The sequence below is a fragment of the Heterodontus francisci genome, chromosome 18 (genome assembly GCF_036365525.1).
Source record: "Heterodontus francisci isolate sHetFra1 chromosome 18, sHetFra1.hap1, whole genome shotgun sequence".
Lineage (NCBI taxonomy): Eukaryota > Metazoa > Chordata > Chondrichthyes > Heterodontiformes > Heterodontidae > Heterodontus > Heterodontus francisci.
The window spans coordinates 26,079,293-26,102,778 of NC_090388.1; the positions used below are offsets into that span (position 1 = coordinate 26,079,293).

Sequence of the window (23,486 nt, forward strand, 5' to 3'; positions counted from 1 at the left end):
AGGTCAATGGGAATCAGGGGGAAAAGTCTCTGCTGGTTGGAGTCATTCCTAGCACAAAGGACGATGGTTGTGGTTGTTGGATGTCAATCATCTCAGCTCCAGGACGTCACTGCAGGAGTTCCTCAGGGTAGTGTCCTTGGCTCAACCATCTTCAGCTGCTTCATCAATGACCTTCCTTCAATCATAAGGTCAGAAGTGGGGATGTTTACTGATGATTGCACAATGTTCAGCACCATTCATGACTCCTCAGTTACTGAAGCAATCCGTGTAGAAATACAGGAAGACCTGGACAATATCCAGCTTTGAGTTGATAAATGGCAAGTAACATTCGCGCCACACAAGTGCCAGGCTATGACCATCTCAAACAAGAGAGAATCTAACCATCTCCCCTTGACATTTAATGGCATTACGATCACTGAATCCCCCACTATCCTGGTGGTTACCATTGACCTGAAACTGAACTGCAGTAGCCATATAAATACCGTGGCTACAAGAGCAGGTCAGAGGCTAAGAATTCTGTGAGAAGTGACTCACCTCCTGACTCCCCAAAGCCTGTTCACCATCAGCAAGGCACAAGAAAATGAGTGATGGAATACTCTCCACTTGCCTGGATGGGTGCAGCTCCAACAACACTGAAGAAGCTCGACACCATCCAGGACAAAGCAACCTGCTTGATTGGCACCCCATCCACAACATTCACTCCCTCCACCACCGATGCACAGTGGCAGCAGTGTGTACCATCTACAAGATGCACTGCAGCAACGCACCAAGGCTCCTTAGACAACACCTTCCAAACTCGTGACCTCTACCACCTAGAAGTTCCCCTCCAAACCACGCACCATCCTGACTTGGAACTATATCTCTGTTCCTTCACTGTTGCTGGGTCAAACTCCTGGAACTCCCTTCCTAACAGCACTGTGGGTGTACCTACCTCACATGGACTGCAGCGGTTCAAGAAGGCGGTTCACCATCACCTTCTCAAGGGCAATTAGGGATGGGCAATAAATGCTGGCCTAGCCAGTGATGCCCACATCCCACGAATGAATAAAAAAAAAATTATAGTGGGTGAAAGTGCTTCCAAACTCCAGTGCTCCCAGTGTTCTCGGCCTTCACCCCCTCAATGAATTGAAATCTCGCCCTGACTTGACTGCCCTCAGACTCTAGTCCTCCAGTTTCATTCAACACCCAGCTCCTAATCTTCAGTCTTCCCCTTGTCTGCTCCCACCAACCCCTGCCTTTCTCTGGTGTGACACACACCACACCCCGTTTCTCCAGTACTCCAACTCCTCAAAGCCCACCCTGCCAGTACTGCCGTGCCCCTCTGCTCAGGACTATTACCAGAACCTAGTCACCCTCAAAGCCCTCCCAGAACTCAGTGTAATCCCACTGATTGTTCCCAAGCCTCAGCACTGCCACAGGCCATGCCACTTGCTTCAATTTTCAGCTCCAGTCATTACTTTTCAAGCCATTGCCCCATCAGTTTGCTCCTTCCCAAGCTCTAACTGCGACATTTACTGCTTTGTAATCTGGCATGTAACCATACCTTTCCTTATAATTTCTCAGGTTTGCACTATCTCATGTAAGAGCATAAGAAATAGGAGCTGGATTAGGCTACTCAGCCTTTCGAGCCTACTCCGTCATTCAATAAGATTATGGCTTATCTACTAGTTGAACTCCACCTTCCTGCACTATCCCGATATCTCTTAATTCCCTTAATACCCAAAAACCTATCAATCTCTGTCTTGAATATACTTCATGTCTGAGCATCCACAGCTCTCTGGAACAGAGAATTCCAAAGATTCACATCGTTTTGAGTGAAGAAATTTTTCTTCTGAGTCCCACATGGTCAACCCCTTATTTTGAGACTGTGACCCCTAGTTCTAGCATCTACCCTCTCTAGTAGTTTCTCCCAACCACCACTTCCAGCACAGTATATTTTGCATATAATCTACCTGTGTACTCCAGGGCTTTAAGAAAAAGTAGATATTGAGTACTTCATTAAAGATAGCCATATGGTCACATTGAAGACATGCAAAAGAGAGTGAAAAATAACAGACACAATGAAAATGAGTCTCACAGTGTACAGACATCACAATGAGAAAGGTTTGTGAAAGCTGTACAGGGGGGAGAGAGAGAGAGAGAGAGAGAGAGCAAAGGGAGAAAGCGAGAGAAAAGGTGGAAGCAAACACAGAAAGCATTGCATAAAAGGATTGGAGATTTGGAAACAAGCAAAGTGCTGTCATTGAATTAGGGTGAGGATTGACCGCTATGTGCAGATAGATATCAGGACTAATATTCCCCACCCACACCTCCCCAAAGTGAGTCCCACCTTAATAATCTGAGCCATCTTTGTTTTGGAGTTCAGGTTATTTATGTTGGCCAGATGATCCCCTGCATTGACCTGCCCGGGTGTCTGCAAGCAGGAAACCAAAGTCAGCCAATAATAATGGCTACCAGCTGTGGGAGGCTGCTGGGCAAGAACAGAAGCTGGAAAGCCACAGACCTGATCCTTTTCTTGTACCTTAAAAGCATGTACCTGGCTTCTGCAACACGTGGCATCCAGGCCCCACTCAGACCCTCCAAAAATGCATCGCTGAACACAATGTGTATGTCTGACTTTTTCTAAGCACTATTTCAAATGTGTGCCCACCCGGTATTCTAATAGGAAACTGAGGTGTGAGGACCTGTTGTGCCCCTTCTACCACATTTTTTTTTAATGATATTGCTTAAGCTCCACTCCCATCCTTGGAAGATCACCAAGAAATCATCAGGAAATCAAATCCAATATGTTCGGTCTCTGTCTCTTTTTACTCTGCTCTGCACCCAACAACTAAGCTCCCCCGGATGCACGGCAGAGAAAATAAGCCCTTTTTTTGCCGATATACTTCACCACACGTGATGGATATAATATATCATGGGCAGGATTCTATAGGCCACCGCCAATATCGGTGGCAGACGGGAAAAATGGCGGCCCGCACACACAGGATGCACGTCAAAGAGCCGCCGTGATTTCAAGCGCAGCGGCTCATTTAAATAGCCGGGGCGGGCCGCCCTCTCCGATCACATGGGGGGGCGGCCCGTCCATCACTGGCAATGCTGTCAGCTGCCTGTGCGCAGGCACTGATGCCATTTTTAAAGGGCTTTGAGCCCTTCTGGGATTTTCAACAAAACCATTGAGCATTTATTTTAAAAATTAACACCGGTATTTTTACAGCTCTCCCACCACCACACCTCCCTCCCCATCCCAGTAACAACAATATTATATGCTTGCTCTGTACAGCCCAAAACACTTTCCTTTTTCAAATGACCTTTCCCCCCTCACAGTACATTAACTATAAACTTTACCCCTTTTCACCGTCCCATCCACCAATGGGAAGACTTTATCACTGCTCCCCCCCCCTCCCCACACCCCCGCACAGAAAACTGACCTCCTCTCCCCTCCCAACCAGTGTAGTGTCTCAATTCCCCGGACGGGGATCGGAAGGCGCAGGAGTGCCGGCTAGCAGCACAAAGATCGCAACAGGACTGGAGTTGAAGGCGGGCTTGCAATTAAGTCAGGTATGTATGTTAATTTGAATATTTAAATAGCGGTCCCGTCGCCGAGCATCAAGGTCAGTGCCGGGCCTCATCCAGAGCGATCTTCATGCCCCTCCCCCCCCCACCGCCACCGTTCCCGACATCAAGGGCTCAATAAAATTCAGCCCATATGTTACATGATATAAAGTTCCTTTCATTCTGAATTCTCCAACTCATTGTGAGCTATTTTCTGGGATATCAGCAAATCTTTATAATAGTTTTGAGACTATACTTGAGACAGCCCACTTGAAAGTGTCAAAACTACATTTTAGAAAAGCACGCTCTGTTCTGACCTGTAGCTGCACCTGGCAATCTGGAAACATTCCTCATTAAATAGCAATTACATTCTGATTGACGTCAGAATATAGTTAGGACACTTCCTCATAGGAAGTATATGAACTTTCAAATGTACAAAAAGAGAGGAAAAGGAAGCAGTGCAGCTACGAACATGACTTTCCAACCCTTCCCCCACCCAAGCCACATAATTCCCTGGAGGGGTGAAAGTGAAGGGAAAATAAACTCCAGTAAATTTAAGAAAAGCTGTGAAAAATTCCTCTCTGACTCCGTGAAGCCACCAAAAATGTTCCAGGACACCATAATGCTGTCCCCAGCTACCCTGCTACTTACTTTTACAGCATGAAATGTACTCTTAACTCCTTTTGAAGGCTTGTAGGAAATTTATATTCACTGCATGCTTTAGTAATCTATTCCAATGGGTAATGACACTCTGTGAAAAGAAATACTTCCTAACATCAAACTTAACTTTGCTGATGCATTTTATATTCATGCTTTCTAATTCACAAATCCCTATCCATCTGGAATAACCTACCTAACTTCACAGAATCTTTACCTTTCCTAATTTTAAAAGCCTCAAATATGTCTTCTCTGGGCCCACATTTCTCTAATGAAAATAGATCCGACTCGTCAAACCTGTCCTGATAACTGAGAACCCTAAGATGGGTTATCATATTGTTTGCCCACTTACTCATCTTCTGTAGGGGCTCTTTATTTCTCATCAATGCGTAGGATCCAAAACTCAATGCAAAACTCAGAATCCAGACATTCCAAGGTTTTATACAGCTTATAGGTGGTTTCATCTAATATGTCCTAAAATGCTATGTTTTCTATTTGTCCTTGAATGCTGGCAGGGAGCTAAGCAACTGCTATTCTAGAGAACTTCCAACACTATTCATAATTAGGCTCAAATTGACCTTAGGATATACTTATTTGGACCATGCACTGGACTGTAGACAACCTATGCATTACTGAAGATTAGCTAGTAATATAAAAAGTTAAACACTCAGTTTATAAAATGATTAGAAGATCCAACTAATCACCTAAGCACTTTTTATAGCTGGCTTCATACAAGTCTGGAATTATATCCCACCAGATGTGAAATCCAAATAATGTGAGAAGCTACTTGGTAGGGTCTTGTATCACTTGGATTTTGTGAACCTGGAAGTCAGATCAGGGACCAGTTCCGGAATTGTACTGTCTTCTGCATAAGTGCATACTTGAAACTACTTCACTTTGTCAGGAAAACAGCAGCAAAATCTGTAGCCTCAATCGGATATTTATCCATCTTTTTTTGAAGATGTTTATTAACATAGGAATAGGAACATAGAACAGGAGTAGGCCATTCAGCACATTGAGCCTGTCCCATCATTCAATTAGATCATGATTTATCTGTAATGCAGCAATGGCTGCATTTGATGGGTGTTTGTTCCTCATATCTACAACTCTGTTGGGGAACAATATCTTGTCATTCCTAATCTGATTTAGGATTGTTAGTTTTATACTCGTATTTCCAAGTAATGTCATGTTATAATGCATTTGACCATTGTAATTACTTGCATCATATCTTCTCCATCTTCTTTATTCCATGAGCCTCTGCTCTGAAGTTAAATCTTTAGGTCCTGAAATTGTTCTTTTTTTAAGCCCGCTCCAGTATATTTTTAAAGGTAGGTTGACCAAAGTAACACAAAACATTTTAGGTGTGGCTTTATCAATTAAACTACCCAGTTCCTCTGAGATCAATCCAAGTATTTGATTGATGTGTTGATCACAAAGTCTCATTTCCAATTCCATCTCCAATTCTCTTCCACTCCACCACATATATAACTATCACAAATACATTGAGTGATGAGCCCTCTCTCTGATGTATGTGCAATTCTGTATATAATTTAATCCATTTAATAAATTGGATAGTTTACATGTAAAACGAGCTTAGAAGTTTGTCACTAATCACTTCAAAATGCTGGTGGCAGAAAATCCTTTGAAACTCAGAAGTAAAAAAAGAAGCAAACAAGATTTCTCTAAGCTATTCCTTTATTGGCCTGCAAAGTTGAACGAAAGCAAAAGATTTCAAAACCTACATCTCATTTCCTTCTACATTAACCAAATTTAACATTCCTTTTAAGCAACTAAGGTCAAGCATAGCAGCACATTGTGAAATGTCATTTTTATTTATCGGTCTATTCAAATAATAACATGGCATTCTCGATTTTCTAAGAATCCTTTGTTCTAATCTAATCTGTTGAAAAGTAATTTTGAAAGTTTGGAACACACTGTATCTAAACCAGGACTGCATTTATTAGCTAATAAAAAAAAACTGAGTTGTAAATGCTGCAAATACCTAGAATGCATTTTTCCTCAAGGATTAATCTATCAAAGTAAACAGATTCATAAATAATCATTCCACTTGTCATGCCAGCACCACACCCCCCCCCACCTGCCAAGAATGAGGCACATCAATTTTCTCACGAACATTGATTTTTAACTCAAAAACAAGAAATGCTGGATTCACTCAGCAGGTCTGGCAGCATCTGTGGAAAGAGAAGCAGAGTTAACGTTTCGGGTCAGTGACCCTTCTTCGGAACTAGGGTCACTGACCCGAAACGTTAACTCTGCTTCTCTTTCCACAGATGCTGCCAGACCTGCTGAGTGAATCCAGCATTTCTTGTTTTTGTTTCAGATTTCCAGCATCCGCAGTATTTTGCTTTTATTGATTTTTAACTGTTGTTGGAGCGAGGGAATGACTTGTTAAACAGATCAGTCATGGATGAAAAAAAACATTTACATACAAACAGACATCGAAGGTGAGGAAGCATTCCAGGGCCTGCTAAGGAGGATACAATCCACAAGGGCCAGGACTGGTTAGACCAGCTGGTCACATGATTACCTGGCTGTTCCAGGGTTTTCTTTTGAACTGACCACAGAGAGTTTGAAGGCAGAGTGTCTGTTTGCTCCTGGACTGAGGAGATCTCTCTCCTAAGCCTCTGAATCTACTGAAGACACATGAACCCCAAGAGAGAAATGTCTTCCACAGGGAACAAGGTTTCAGAAGAATACTGGGACCCAACAAAAAGCAGGATCTACCTACAATCAAGGACTCTACAATGAGCTCGAAGAACCGTAACAACAACTCTTCAGATATTGCCTTAAACATTTCCACTTTATTTTTCTTCTGCTCTTTTCTGTCTCTACTTGCATGTATGTATCGCGTATGCATGCTAGCGTGGGCGCGGCATGTATTCGTAGGTGTCAACCGAATTAGAGTTTAAGTTTAATAAATTTCAACTTTTCTTCTTTAAACCTGAGAAAGCCTGTTTGTGCTGGTTTTGTTACCTTATAATTGGAAATGGGTTAACAAGGACTCACCAAGGGGGAGCTAATAAAAACACGGTGTGTTTAAAATTAAACCCTGTTACGGTAAGACCAAGTGAAGGCTGAGATGGACCCCTGGACACCTTTCTCACCAGGTCGTAACACTTCTTAAACATTTCTAAATACTGTAGTATGTTTTTAATGAAGTTTCAAAGGGAAAGGTTAAATCTGTGCAATTAAACCCTAAATGAACATATAATTTACCTGAAGGATATAATATGGAATGTTAAATAACATGTTTTGTAAAATATATTGCATTGATCGCAACAAAGCGAACTTTATAATTATAAGTCAGGACGGCACATTTTGAACAAGTATATATGCATATTTCAGCATGATATAGCATGGTGTATGATGAATTGCTTTATGAATCACCAAATAAAATAACCCGAAATTCTGAGTGGTCTTATACTACAAACCTTTACATGTAACATATTAAGTTTATGTCTTATATTCCATTTGGCATTATGTCACCACTGTATATTTTGTGAGGTCTTGCATTATACAGGACTCACTTTAAGGGCTGAATTTTCCCGGCCCCTCAACATCGCGGGTCGCAGCGCGAGGGCTGGTAAAATGTTGCGGGGAGAGGCCCGCCTCAACCTGCGACGTTGAGAAGGGCCCGCCGCATATTACCGGCGTCAGCAGGACCTGTGCGGCCCCCCGCTGCATGGTGGCGGCGCCAAAATTAGCATATGGTAATGCTTACTTAACTACGCTGATTATGCAGCCCGCCACCTCTCCACAGACACTGCCAAATTTTTCGTTGAACGGTGGGCCGTCATGTGCTGTCCCGTTCACGATCTGAAAAGCCGGCGGGTCCTCACTCTGCATTACGGAAGGGAGGAGGGATACACGGGTCTAACTCTGCATTCTTAAAGGGAGGAGGGAGGAGGGATACACGGGTCTAACTCTGCATTCTTAAAGGGAGGGGGGATACACGGGTCTAACTCTGCATTCTTAAAGGGAGGAGGGAGGGGGGATATGCAGGGGTCTCACTCTGGATTCTGAAAGGGAGGGGTTCTGGGATTGCTGGAGGGAAAGCTGTGCTGGCATGAATGGATGTACCGTGTACCAACCCTCCATTAACAGTGTATGGTCTGTGTTTGTGAGGGGGCACTGGTACACTAGGCACTTTGTGTGTGGGGAGGGTGCCAGAAGGGGCAGGAACATTAAGGTTTTATGGATGGTGGGAGCAATAGATTCAGCTGGTAGGATCTTGATGTGGTCATGCTGTCCCACTCGAGTGCTGGCCAAGATGGGCAATATCATGGCACACCACATAGTTGATCCAGGAAAGCAGCTGATGTACCCGTCAACACCAATCCCTGCCCTGTTAGGAACCTTTGAATACATGCAGGTTTCAACTTTATTTATCACATGGAAATAGGTATGGCTTATCCTACATTGTGTGATCCTCTGCATGTGAGGATCCATATGTGCCAGAGGCAATATCAACAGGCAGGTGTGATCCACATAGAGGCCCCTGGTCGTGTGCAGCAGCCCCCAAGGGGAGCCGGCCATTACGTTTTCCGTGCATCTACATGACATGCCATCAAATGTCAGAGCACTAATGTCAGAGGAGATTGCGCATGTAGAGAGGGTGGTGACACGTCTCTGTGCCCTGCTCAAGGATAACCTGCAGCCCATGGGCTCCGATGGACATTCCATGCCTTTGTTCCTCATAGTGGCAGCAGTTCTCAAGCCTGATGCCTCTGCAGCCTTTTAGGGGCCCACCAGAGACCTTAGTGGAGTCACACAGTCAGCAGTGCACCGCTGCATCAGGGAGATCACCAATGCCCTGCACCGGAGGGCCAGTGAGGATGTCCACTTCAGACGGACTCTCACAGCCAGGCCCAGAGAGCCATTGGTTCTGGCACCATTGCTGGAGAACCATAGGTTGTAATGTTCATAGACTGCACTCATGTGACCATCAGGCCTACTGCCAGGCTACCACCTGCAGACATCACCATTAAAGAAGCCCTTTCAATCGATGTGAAGCTGGTATGTGAACACTGCAGATGCTTGCAGTGAATGTGTGACTGCTTCTCAGGCAGCTGCCATGACACCTGGGTCTTGCACCAGTCCTGGCTGCCACCGCTGTTCACTGAACTGGCTCAGATGGCGGGGTGGCTTCTTGGAGAGAAGGGCTATCCTTTGCAGACATGGCTCCAGCCACTGAGCTACATGAGCCACCACTGAGCAGGAGATCAGCATGCTGAAAGAGCGCCTACAATGCCTGTATGAATAGGGTGATGCCCTGTACTATGGACTGAAAAGGCCAGCTCCTTTCTTTGCTGCTCTGCACAACTACGCACCCAATAGAGGCCAGGCCTGGCATGATGAGGAGAAACATCAACAGGATTCCTCCTCGGACTATGAGGACGCTGAGGACCTACAACATGAAAGACGAATGGGAGGTCATATGGCAGCCAGACTCTGCAAGCAGGGCTAGCAGTGAGCTAGGAACATATGGAAGTGGCTCATCAGTCAAAGGCTGTGTGCTCCATAGGAACCAACATGAGTTCTGCAAGCCACACATCACCCTTGCTCACCTATTGTGCACCAGTCTACATCTGCAGCATCCCTGTGTAAGCCAGCAGCTGACTAAGCCAAATTCCAGGTCACTGAGTCTGTGGAGACACTCATGAGTAATGGTAGCATGGCAATGATGTTATTGCATATGTTGGCTCTCCTGAAAGGCCAACGATGCAAAGGGATGTGACATTGGCGCTACATGCTGGCACACATCATTCACACAGAGAAAAGGACACACACGGTGGTGAGGAACATTTAGTGAAAGACATATTTACATTGCTGCGACACCCATGCATTCCCATTTGTGTCAGTGTGTTCTCTGTAAACCTCTGTAATATCTTTTATGGTCTGTTTAAGTCTCACGTCCCGGAATGTGCAAAATTAAGATTATTCACTCAGGTGCGACACACCTACAAGAAGGAAAGTTACATTTGAATGGAAGAAGAGGATCGCAACTTCACAGGACACTGGGACACAGCAGGGTAAGTATGTGGCAGCAAAGCGGAAAGTGTTAGGGTCACTCAGCAGGTCAGGCAGCATCTGTGGAGAGAGAAGCAGAGTTAACTTTCACGTCTGTGAACTTGGACAAGTTAACTCTGCTTCTCTCTCCACAGATGCTGCCTGACCTGCTGGATTTCTGCAGCACTTTCAGCTTTGCTGCCAGATTGACAGCAGCCCCACTCTTCAGCAGTCAGGTAAGTATTCTTTGACAGCTGTCAGGAAGCAGGTGCTGGGGCGCTTCAGAATAGGGCCCTAGCACCTGCTGCACAACTGTCAAAAACTCTCTCACTGCGCCGAATGTCCCGCTTCTTCCCACGTAATATGGGGAGGGCGGTTCAGCGCCGTGATTCTAATGAGTACCCTGCGATTAATATCGCAGGGGCTCGGCGACGGCCAGAGAATGCGGGCGCATCACCGATTTCAAAGGGCGCCTCTGCAGCTGGCGGTGCCCCAATAAAATTCAGCCCTAAGTAGTTTGAAATATCTACCATGATCCAAAGGTTAATGGAACTTGGTTGTCTGAAATGTTTTTTTCAAACAACCAAGGTCAGATTTTCAATTTACATAGAAAATTTAAGAATTGCACATTTGGGCAAAAGAGGAAAGTCTATGTTAAATATGTGAAATTCTTTAGGATTGATAGTTATGGTAAAATCTTGAAGTTGAAGTGAGCAACTAATTGGTATTTCGGATTCTGATGGCAGATGTACCATGTTGCTTATTGACCAGTGTGTGATGTTAATCAAAATACTATTGAGGCCAAATTCCTTAATTCTGCTCATAGCAATGAAACAGAAATCTTCATTTTTTAAAAATTCATTCTTGAAATATGGGTGTGGCTGGCAAAGCCAGCATTTATTGCCCATCTGTGTTGCACTTGAGAAGGTGGTGGTGAACTGACCTTCTTTAACCGTGGCTGTCAATGGGCTAAAGGAACTCACACAGTGCCGTTCGATGGGAATTTCCAGGATTCTGACCTAACAATGTGCCGCTGACCTCTGCTCCTGACCTCACCAGAGTACCCAGGATCAGGACAGGGTCACTTAATTTTGATAATTCTCATGGGCAGTCACACCAATATGGCCAATCTTGGATGCCCAGCAAATAGGGAATGGAAGGTGTGGCAGTGTAGAGCCGCATTGGATTGCCACCATTTTAAATTTAAAAGATCAGCACATATTAAATAATGTTTATAAGATGACCGATATATTAAAAGAAACATCAATTTGGGGTCTTCCAGGGCACAATTCCAGCCTGGAGATCTCTGGGGGCCTCATTTGTACCCCTCCATGGACCTCTATATTAGTATCTTTCCAGCATCCAGGTCACTAGGTACAAAGGAGGTAGAACTGGTGGGAATTTTAGCAACTGATGCCATCCTATCCACCCTGCCACCTTCCTTATGTTAATATTTTATTTTTGGAGTGAATGGCACTTCCATCTGCTCCAGAACCGAGAGAGAATTCCCTTTAGTCATTCCTTAGGGAGGCAATCCAGAACTTCCAGGCCCCATTCAATTTCCCACCCCACTGTGCTTCTACCGTTTAACTCAGAATTGTGTCCAGGCCTTGAGGAAATATGGGGTCTGTTCTTGTTTAAATGTTGATGAGGATCAGGACAGGCGACAATGGAAACAATGGTTCTAAAGTTATAATTGAATGATTTGCGTTCATGTACACTGAAGACTTGAATGTTATCATAGCATAATAAAACAATTCAGTTGTATAAAAAAAACTTATTGGAGATATGCATAGCAACAACTTGCATTTATATAGTGCTTTTAAGGTAGGAAAACATTCCAAGGTGCTCCAGAGGACATTTTGACACTGAACCAAAGGAGGCATTAGGACAGGTGACCAAAGGTTTGATCAAAGTAGTAGATTTTAAGAAATGTCTTGAGGGAGGTGGGAGAAGTGGGGAGCTGGAGAGCTTTGGGGAGAGAATTACAGAGCTTATGACCTAGTTGGCCGAAGGTACAGCCACCAGTGGTGAGGTAATGAAAGTCAGGATGTACATTAACTATTAACACATCGGAAAAAAGCTCTAGAAAAGGTAAAGTCCAGATCGTTATTGAGAAACAACTAAAATTTAAAACTGTAAAAATGGAAGTGAAAAAGAATAGGGAGCTGGAGACTCCAGTAATTTCAGTTGGTTAATGTGTCCCCTGGTTATAGATAGGAACAATCAGCTCCTCTCCTTATCCAGTAATCCATGCTGAAAGTCGCCCCTGTTTAGATACTAGATGCCATTCAATTGTCATAATTCTCCCAGAGGTAAAAAGCCTGCCAAAGTTCACTGCTGATGTTCACACCTAAGAGTGACCATGCCTGTGAAACAGCATCCCAGTGGGAATCAAACCTTTCAGCACAACAGGGAAGAAAGTTAGAAAACAGAAACAAAAAAGAAATAAGTAATTTCAAAAATACTGTAAACCACAAAAGCAACACTTGATATATAGTTTAAAAATACAGGCAGTACTAAATGTTATGTTCTCATACCATTTATTGTAATTAAATAAGTCTGTTATTTAAACTAATACTTAATTCTCACTCAAATCTAAAATGCAAGAACACATTTTTCTCTATTTAGTGCACAAAAATGATTTGCTTTTCCTTGAATTTCTGAGGATTGGACACCTCCCAAACAGTACCAGGCTAAATTGTTTACTTCAAGCAGCATTTCACAGGCAGATCTCTGGGTTAACTGGTTTTAAAGCATTGAAAAAGCGTGAGAAAGTTTTAAGAAGCTATTAACTGAATTGTAGTGTGGATGCAGCCAAGAGGTGAAAAAAAAACGAGATCGAGAAATGCTTTCTCTTTCAATCTGTAAGATAGCTTTGAGCTCAAAGATCTTAAAAATATCCAGCTACCAAAAAGAAAATGAAAATGTTCTGAGCACAAACGATATTTTGAGGAATTAATTGGGAGGGTTGCATGCAAAACGAGAGCAAGTGGCATCTTTGAGTGTTTTTTTCCTGAGGCAAACAGGTCAATGGGGAACAGACAATGTATGAAGCTGCTGTCATCTTTAACATGAGTTTGAACAGTTGGAGTGCTAATTGAGAGATGTTTCAGTTAAAGAGGTAATATTCTCAGAGAGTTGGGACAGGAGGAAAGTTTGCCCGCAGGGAGTTGGTGAGCTGTTACCTGCAGCCACGTGATCGCGTTCACTTTGCAGCTCCACTCAGTCAGGTTTGTGTTTGAAGGGAAAGGCAGGGAATCTGACTTATGTGTCCTAACCCAGCTCGGCCCTTGCTCTTTGCAGATCTCGCCCAAGTGTGTGACCATGGATTCCCCGGAGGGCGCCGAGGTCTCGGTGTGGGTGTGCCAGGAGGAGAAGGTGGTGTGCGGACTGACCAAGCGTACCAGCTGTGCCCAGGTGGTGAGAGCCCTGCTGAAGGATCATCTGGCCCACGCCGGGGGCAGCAGGTTGCTGCACGCCCCGCCCAGGGACTACTGCATCGTGGAGAAGTGGAGGGGCTTCGAGAGGCTGCTGCCCCCGCCGACCAAGCTGCTGAGGCTCTGGCTCTCCTGGGGAGAGGAGCAGCCCAACGTGCACTTTGTCCTGGTCAAGCTGGGCGCCTCTCTGCCCTTGCCAGGGCTGAGGGCAGCCGAGGCGAAGGTGATCCAGAACACGGGCGGCCAGAGGGAGCTGAGCCCTGCCCAGTATATCCAGAAGTTGCCGGTGGACAAGCAGAGGAGGATGGTCAGGAAAGCTTTCAAGAAGCTGGCGAGAATGAAGAGGCTGAGGCAGGGTCAGGAAGGGATAGAGACCCTGCTCCATCTGATTGTCTCCCAGGATCACACCATCCGCCAACAAGTGAACAGGATGAGGGAGCTGGACGGAGACATCGACAGCTTCGAGTCCCGCACGCACCTGGAGCGGATACAGAACGAGGGAGAGAACTATGTCCAAGAAACTTATTTACTAGAGAGCAGAGAGAGCGGGCAAGGAGGCTCCGCTCAGCTCCAGGAGTATCTCAACAAGCGGGAGGCCATTCTGCAGCTGGAGCAAGAACTACAGCAGAACACGGAGCTCATCGAGAAACTCAGCCAGCAAATCCAACAGGAGCTGGGCAAGGTGTGGGGGCCAAACGCAGAGGACAAGGGGCAAAGCGACCCCCAGTCCCTGTGCCATGAGCAACAGAGCTGCCAGGCAGAGAGGGGGAAAGCTGAGGGCGAGTTGGAGAAGAGCATGAGCAGTGCCCTCCAACTGCGCAAAAACTTCATGGATGTTCAGGAGAGAGTGAAACAGCAGGAAGTGCTACTGACTGGAAAGGCGGAGGAATGTGAGCACTTAGTCCAACAGCTGAGGTCCCTGAACCTCCGAGAGGATGCGGACAGTGAAGCCCCGCTAACGGGGGGCTGTAAGGATTTGGCAAAGTGTAACTTGCCACGATCCGGTGTGAAGAATGCGCCTGGAAGCTGCTCCGAGTCTCTCTCTCCCTGCGACCTGAACGATACTGACTCTGACACGGGGATAAGCTCCACCAATAGTCAGGACTCAGAACCGCCTGGTGTCGAGGTGTTTTCCACTTCGCCAAATTATCCTTAATCATCCTTATGTAACCTCACCTTGTGGTTTATTAGTAACAGAATAGGAGGATAATAGCTCTCTTTGTACGAGGACACGACGTTTAAAAGCTCCTTTATATCGTTAGATATTCGGTGTCTCTTTTAAAAAAAATGCCCAGAATATGTGACTTCAACTTAAATGCAACGCAGAAATAGGCAGCGTTCCGCCAACTCCGTGTTTAGAAAGTTTTGTTGAAGCTGAGATTTGTCCCTTTGTCTAACTGTAAGCTATTAAATAGTATTTTGAAATTATAGTATTTAAACTAATGCAATTCTTAAAATAAAGGTCCAGAGTTTTCTGGTCCCACACGTTAGATTAGACTTCATCGAGAAAAGTTCCTGGATCCTAATGGTGTATTACATACAAAAATCCATTGCTTAAGAAACACAAAATGGATGTAAGTCGCAAAAGTAATTTGTGATCCAGAGAAGTAGACAACATAAACCCTCACCCTGTTTATTTTCAAATTTGGCCAACATCCTGGCAATATCGTTAAAGGAGTGGAACAAGACTGCAGGGATCCGATCTAACAGTTTATGTGCCAGATTGCGCCTTTAGTAAATGTATAAGATATCGATGATGCAGATCAAGGAATCTGTAGTTGTTTAGGGTGATGTAGTTTGCAAAATTAACCGCCCTACAGTGTATCCCTCCTAACTGCACAGCTTATTCCGACACTTTTCATCTCGGGCGTATCCACTAAGTTGTTGTAAGTTCACTATAGTACGAAGTATATCATTTAGCCAATGAGTACCATGAACAAAAGTGAGCTATAACATATTTCATAATCACAATAAAATAAATGATATAATTTAAAATTCTGACATATTTTTGGTTAGATGCCAAAAATGAACAATAAGGTGTTAACTCATTTTGCTGAACAATGAACAGATTGACGTTTTCAGTAGTGAGAACAGGGTGATTATTTTGCACTGTGCATATGGACTGAAATATCAAACATTGTCGTGTGATTTTCTAGAACAAAAAAAGTGAATTTGAATAATGAATACTGAGAAATGTGTTTCAAAGTTGTATCTAGACAAAAATAGATTGCATGTTAACATATCAGAAACTGAAATAGACAGTAATTCTTATTATAACACGCCAATAAAAGGCTATTGGTTTAAATGCGACCACTTTCCATTTTACAATATGGACATACTGGAGTAATTTGTAATCTTCCCACGTGAGCATTAAGCACAGCTTGGACAGCGAGCAGAAAGGAAAATCTGGTGGGGAGGATTGCATGGCAGTAACAGAGCCAGGCTAAATTTCCTTTCATTGAAATGAATAAAAGAAAAATCCATTGCTCCTGTAAGTGTCATGCAATTCTTTGTGCCAGATTTTCCCTCGTGATGCTTAACAGGCTGTAAAGAGAGAAATTTCTATTTCAATCTTTATCTTAATTGTTTTCAGGCTTTTAGAATTAATTTTTAAAAGTCCAATTGTGAGTCTGTCCATTGTGTTCTTCCCTGGAGCAAGCCCGAAACTGAAGATGCACACGTGAGAATGCTGAGCCACTTACTAGGGGAGAGTAGCTCATGTGGTTTCATATTGCATTCCTCACAGGTTTTTATCTTCAGAGGAATGTTTCCTAGGTGGGCTGCAACCAATACTATAGAGCCCTACTAACCATTTTATGACAAAGAGGGGTACCCATAAACATTGGACTTAAGTACCCTACAGGCTGTCAACCCAGTTTTCAGAGCTGCACTTGCCAGGTTTGTCTGAGGTGGGGCCTGAACCCAACCCTTTGACTCAGACGCAGGAATGCTGCCACTGAACCAGTGAATCTGGATGCAAGTACCCTGCTGGATGTCAACCCTTTATTTAGAGACCATATTCTAGTCTCCACTCGCCAGGACTATCATGAGTGGTACTCAAGTCCTTCACCTTGAAACTCAGAGGGGTAGGAATGCTCCCACTAATCAAAGGTTCACCTCTCCTAATTGTAACTGTTGAAATTTCCTAAGTTTGTGTGCATATCTGTATAATATATATATTTATTTATTCATTCACAGGATGTGGGCATCACTGGCACAGCCAGCATTTATTGCCCATCCCTAACTTCCTTTGAGGAGGTGGTGGTGAGCTACCTTCTTGACAACTGGGTGGTTTGTTAGGCCATTTCAGAGGGTATTAAGAGCCAACCACATTGGAGTCACATTTAGGCCAGATCAGGTAAGGAGAGCAGATTTTCTTCCCTGTAGGGAACCAGATGGGTTTTTATGGCAATCCAGTAGTTACATGGTCACTGTTTCCTGATACTAACTTTTTATTCCAGATTTATTTCATTAACTGAGTGTAAATTCCCCAGCTACATGTATATCTGTAAGCAATTGGATTGACTTTAACCAAGTTGTCAAACTACTTTCTGAAATGCTTAGGAATGGTAATTTACAGATGCTTATGACTTCAATAGAAAGATCGATGTCTCCACAAAAGTGGGTGTTTAATGTACTTCAGTTGATGTGCAAGGTTGGTATTTGATTATATGCAGAATTAGCTTAAAGTATATTTAACAGCATAAATTAATAAGCAAATGGAGTTTGTTTCACTTGCTTTAGTCTTTCCTTCCTCTTACAATCTACAGGCATTTAAAGCACAAGTTTGGTATCACCTAATCATTACTTGCCTACCCTTTTCAATGCTGGTGGTGTCCTGCATTGTAACATTTGACCACTTAGATTTCTCAATTTAAAAAACAACAGCTACATCAGCAGTCTCTGGAACTGTTGACCATGACGTTACTCCACTAAAAGTCACCTTAAATTGTTGAAAATATACAGGTTAGGTTAGGTTAGCAATGATCAAAGCAGGTCTCCTTTCTCAATGGTTGGTTGACATTTTTCATGACATCTATTTTCACCTTGACAACTAATTCTATTTCACTGAGCAGCATGATGTATGGATGTTGCTGAAAAATGCAAAAAGGAAAACATAAAATAGCAAATTATAGTAAGCATTCTTTAAAGTGGTGTAGATTTTCATAGCTGCCTGAAATGAATCTTTATAATGCTCCACAGCTGTTTAGTGCTTACATTAGGAAGAATGTATTGGATATTGTTCAGTGGGCCCTCTTGGTCTACTTCAAAATAATTGTGCATGAAATATTCAAAGTAATTCCAAGGGCACTTATATTGATCCCTGCTGATGCAACAGTCCAGTCTGTATAGTTTGTTTACCCTATTGGAGACTATAAAACATTTACACAGCAATATATTTCTGTTTGTATTGTCTTTTCTGGTTCCTTGCAGATTCAAGGAGATGAAACTGTAGTTATTAAACAGTAATCCTGGATCATGAAAATGCTAAGTGAAACAATTAGTATCGACAGTCAGTGTTTTCTGGTTTCACACAACTGACATTATGGCCAGATATTAGATGAATTATTTCATAGCACTTCAAAAGTGGCAGCACCCAATGTGTTGACATAAGGCTAAAATAAACTTCATACTCTAAACTTCAAAGGGATGAAATGTACATTGTACTTGGTGAGAAAGGGAGGTGCTATTCCATTGCTTTAAATAGAAGTGCTGGACATTGCAATAATCTTACAAAGTGCAAACTATATCAAACTCAATAATTTCTATTGTACTAGCTTGTCATTAGTGACAAGTGTTTGTTTCTCCAGCTGAAATGAAACTTTCCCCTCAAATATATATTTGAAACTTTCTGCAACATACATTTGAGAGAGCCAACATTTTGACCACATAATTATACATTAAACCATGAGGAACACTTAAAATTACCAATGTGTGCTTTTTTGAAAGTTAAACAATTTATTATTCCAAATCTTTTTGCAACAAGTTTCCAGTTCACCTTAACAACTTCCTCCTCACAGTAATTTATTCATGACATGCTCCAGATAAATTACAGTGTTGAAGGAAAATTGAAGATCTTGCTATATAATCTGTGCCAACAACAGGGTAATAAAATGGAAGGGTCATGATGTTGTTAATAAAATGTCTCTTTGACAGCTTTTATAGAGTATTCTCATGTTACACCTTGTGAAGAAATCAATTATGATAAGTGATATGATCAGATTTCCAGCATCTGCAGTATTTTTCTTTCATTTTATAATAAGTGTGACAATTGTAAAAGTTAATCATTCTGTTTGTATTCTGTTATTTTATGGAAAGTTTATCTCCTTTCATACTTTGTGATCAGTTTATAAAGCTTTTCTTTATATTCATCTCATGCAATTGTGTTACTGACTGAACAAAAATAAAAATGCTCAAATATATAAAGAATAATTTCCACCTATCTCTTCAATATTGTAAGATACAATGGTACTATCATTATTTTCCATTGATTCACACCTTATTACAAAATTGATTGCTCACAGTCCCATTTGTACCAAATTATGAAATGGTAGCTGAATAAATCATTTATGAAATGATTCTTTTTGATCCTGCTATTCTTGCTACTTCTGAGAAATTCTGCATAATGAGAAGTATGAAACAGTCAGTAAAAATGCTTGATGAGAAAGCAAATTGCAGATTGTTCTTTGCTACCTGTTGATTCTCTTGAATTTATCTTTGGCCGCCACTGGCTTTTATTATCATCATATAAAGTTATGGCTTTGACTAAATATCTAAAATAAGATATTTTGGTCATTTATTTAATTGCCATTTGTGGCCTTGCTGTGTGCAAATTGGTTGTCACGTTTCCTACATTACAACAGTGACTACTGTCGATAAAAATCGATCCCATAATCATTTAATTCAATGAAAACGTATTTTTGAATTAATTTGAATTAGTGTTTCATATTCCATTTTTTAACAATTTCTAACTTTGTACATTTTTGAACAGCAACAAATACTTCTTGTGCCCAAATTATTATTTTTAAAGCACATTGATTTCTTTCAATAATGCAACATCAAGATTTAATATGTTGAAACCATTGGTTTATGGCCACACGATGAAACTTAATGAAGGACTTCATACTTTTTTATAGTTGTGCATGTAAAAACTAGAAGCAAAAAACTCAGAAGGAGTGGCCTATGTTTTTAGTTCGCTTTTAATCGCTTTGATCACTTGTGGCAAACAGAAACTGGAGACTATCTTTGACTTACATTGAATACATTTCAATATTGCATATGGGCACTGCTGAGTATCTTAGTGCCTTATTACATGAAACTTGTTCATGCAATGTGCATTAGAACTTTAAAACTTACAGGTGATCTCATTTGGTTTATGACTGAACAATTTACACCTGACATTTTCAAAAATCAACATTGTAATAAAAAAATTTGATTGCTATGTTGGAAAATTTTAAGTGAGAAACACTCGTTACAACTGACCGCTCCAGTCAAAGCGCCCAGTCAAAATATAGGATTCTGATTGTGGTGGGAGAAAGGCACTGTTAATTCAATCCCGTCCCTCCACAGATTACCTAACATATCATTTTAAACTTTCCAAATTAAAGAAAGACCCAGCCAAATTGTACCATCTATTAACCCCCGAATGAGGCTAACCAAACCAGGTGTCTTTAAATCAACAAATTAACTGTTTAATTAAAAAAACTAAATTCATAAACACTATGAAGATATAAACAACATTTAAAATAGAAAAAAGTTAGACTCCTTGCAAATTTACAGTCCAATGTTGCTTGAAGTCCTCACAGCCGTCCGATGGGGAAAAAAGGTTCTTCCACAGTAGAACAGCCCATAGTCTAATTTCAGCAGTAAGTAATGTTTCCTTCTTCAGCGATGGATTTCAACAATTAACAACTTGAGAACACTTTCAATCGAATCAATCTGACTTTAGAGTTGTTGAGGGATAAAAGATTGTCACAGTCTAACTTCCTTTCCTTCAGTTTTAATTACCAGAGATCTCCGTTTTGGCTTGACTTTTTTTTTGAATTTTGAGAGATAATAATAATTAAACAGACTAAAATTCTCTTCCTTCAGTTTAAATGGCTGAGAGCTCTTTTTTCAGGTACTAACACCACAGCTGTCTGTGTCTGTGTGTGTACTGTTAGAACAGACTGCCTTCAACTAAAAAGCCAGTTCAAAATTGAATTGTAGTAAATGTATCGCATGATGCTCAATCCTAGTGGCTGTATCCATGGTAACGAGAATGCACCCTTTGAAACACAGTCTCCGAATGGTTGTACCCAATGACAACCGAAAATACAATCTCTCTAACTCCTGAGGCTTGCTGGTTCTTATAGCAGTACTGATCCTTTGCAAGCCTTAAAGGCAAATTGTATATTCCCAGAAAAAAAAACTACAAGACAATGACACTCTTGAGTGTAGATGTAACTTTACTTCTTTCAGCAGTGGAAAAAATATTTGGATGATAAACTGCCTGATAAACAAACATTTCCAGCTTAATGAAAAGTGTATATTTAGCATATCAACTCTAAATAACCTTGCACTTAAAGATGGTATTTACAGATCAGGTGAAAGTGAAAAATGAAAAATGAAAGCAGGAACTTATTAAGCTACCAATATGTACAATTGTGATCCAAAATAAACAATGCCAATATTCCAATGTGGATCCAGGATTTATGAACTGCCACACTTCACATTGCTCTATTTGGGTCACACCTCAATTTGTGGTTTGTTCCATGTGAGGAAACGGATGAGCAGAAATTTATTCCAATTAGATATTGGAAGACCATAGCTATTATCTTCAGTCCCCATTACAAACTCCATCCTTAACTACTGACTCCATCCCTCTCCCTGGCAACTGTCTTGAGGTTGAACCAGACTCGTTGTAACCTTGATGTCATATCTGACACCGAGATGAGCTTCTGACCACACATCCTAAGACTGTTTATTTCCACTTTCACATTGTCACTCCCGACTCCGCCCCTGCCTCAGCTCAACTGCTGTTGAAACTCTCACTCATGCCTTCATTACCTTTAGACTTGACTATTCCAATGCACTCTTGACAGACCTCCCAAATTGTTCCATCTGTAAACTTGAGGTCATCCAAAACTCTGCTGCCCATGTCCTTACTGGTACCAAGTCCCATTCACTCATCACCCTGTACTTGCCGACCTACACTGGCTCCTTTCTAATCAATGCCTCTTCGGTTTTAAAATTCTCGTTGTTTTCAAATCTGTCCATGGCCTCGCCCCTCCCTCTCTCTATAATTTCCTCCTGCTTCACAACACTCTGAGATATATGTACTCCTCTGACTCTGATCTTGAGCATTCCTGATTTTAGTTGCTCCACCATTGGTGGCTGGCCTTCAGTTGCCTAGGCCCTAAGCTCTTGAATTTCTTCCTTATACCTCTTCGGCTCTCTACCTTTTTATCCTCCTTAATCTGCCATAATATCATCTTATGTGGCTCAGAACATAAAAACTCGGAGCAGGAGTAGGCAATTCAGTCCCTCGAGCCTGCTCTGCCATTCAATACGATCATGGCTGATCTCATCTCGGCCTCAACTCCACTTTCCTGCCTGTTCTCCATAACCCTTCAACCCATTTATAATTAAAAATCTGTCTATCTCCTCCTTAAATTTACCCGATGTCCCAGCATCCACCGCACTCTGGGGTAGTGAATTCCACAGATTCCCGACCCTTTGAGAGAAGTAATTTCTCCTCATCTCTGTTTTAAATCTGCTACCCCTGATCCTAAAATTATGACCTCTCATTCTAGATTGCCCCACAAGAGGAAACATCCTCTCTATGTCTACTTTGTCAATTCCCTTAATCATCTTAAATACCTCAATTAGATCTCCTCTCATTCTTCTAAACTCCAGAGAGTAAAGGCCTAAACTGCTCAATCTGTCTTCATAAGACAAACCCCCTCATCTCTGGAATCAATCTAGTGAACCTCCTCTGAACTGCCTCCAATGCAACTACATACTTTCTCAAGTAAGGGGACCAAAACTGTACACAATACTCCAGGTGTGGTCTCATTAATGCCTTGTACAGTTGCAGCACCACTTCCCTACTCTTATACTCTATTCCTTTAGCAATAAATGCCAAAATTCCATTTGCCTTCCTTATCATCTGCTGTACCTGCTGTGTCAAGCTTTACTTATAACACTCCTGTCAAGCACCTTGGGACCTTACGTTAAAGGCGCTATATAAAGACAAGTTGTTGTTATTTTTAGTACCAAAATAGTTTTCAAGACAGGCTCTGTTGCAGTTTTTCTTTCTGTCTTCACTTTATCAATGCTATTATGGAGATTGCTCCTCTGAACTTTTCTCTCTTTTTACTTCTAACTTCAAATGACAGTCAAATGCAATACTTAGGGCAAGTTTCACTGTCAGAGTTACGGTCTTTCAGGATGAAAAATTCCCATGGGCACTATGTTAAAATGGTCACGGAGTTCTTTCATGTTATTGTCACATCGTCACTATTCCTCCCCTAATGAACACAAGCAAACAGATTCATTGATCTTTCATTGCTACTTGTGAGATGTTGTTGGCACAAATTAACACGAGAAAATAAGAAATTGGAACAGGAGTAGGCCATTTGGCTCCTTGAGCCTGCTCCGTCATTCAATAAGAACATGGCTGATCTGATTGTGGCCTTAACTCCGCATTCATGCCTGCCCCCCATAATCCTTGACTCCCTTGTCGATCAAAATTCTGTCTAATGCAGCTTTCAATATATTCAATGACCCAGCCTCCATTGCTGCCTGGAGAAGAGAATTCCAAAG

General features: G+C 42.2%; 1 protein-coding gene across 4 annotated transcripts in view; it reads left to right on the forward strand.

The window, feature by feature from the left end:
• The window catches only part of LOC137379509 (ras association domain-containing protein 9-like), a 45,617-nt gene that overhangs the window by 13,791 nt on the left and 8,340 nt on the right, over positions 1-23,486 (forward strand). For 2 of the 4 annotated variants that reach the window (XR_010976836.1, XR_010976837.1), the window contains exon 3: positions 13,546-17,037. Coding sequence is in view for 1 of the 4 variants with exons in the window: in XM_068050438.1 (XP_067906539.1) it covers positions 13,546-14,835 (1,290 nt within the window). In the remaining 3 variants the exon portion in view is untranslated. Of the gene's footprint in view, positions 1-13,545; positions 19,067-23,486 lie in introns of those variants that run through there. The other 2 variants (XR_010976838.1, XM_068050438.1) reach the window with 2 other exon arrangements.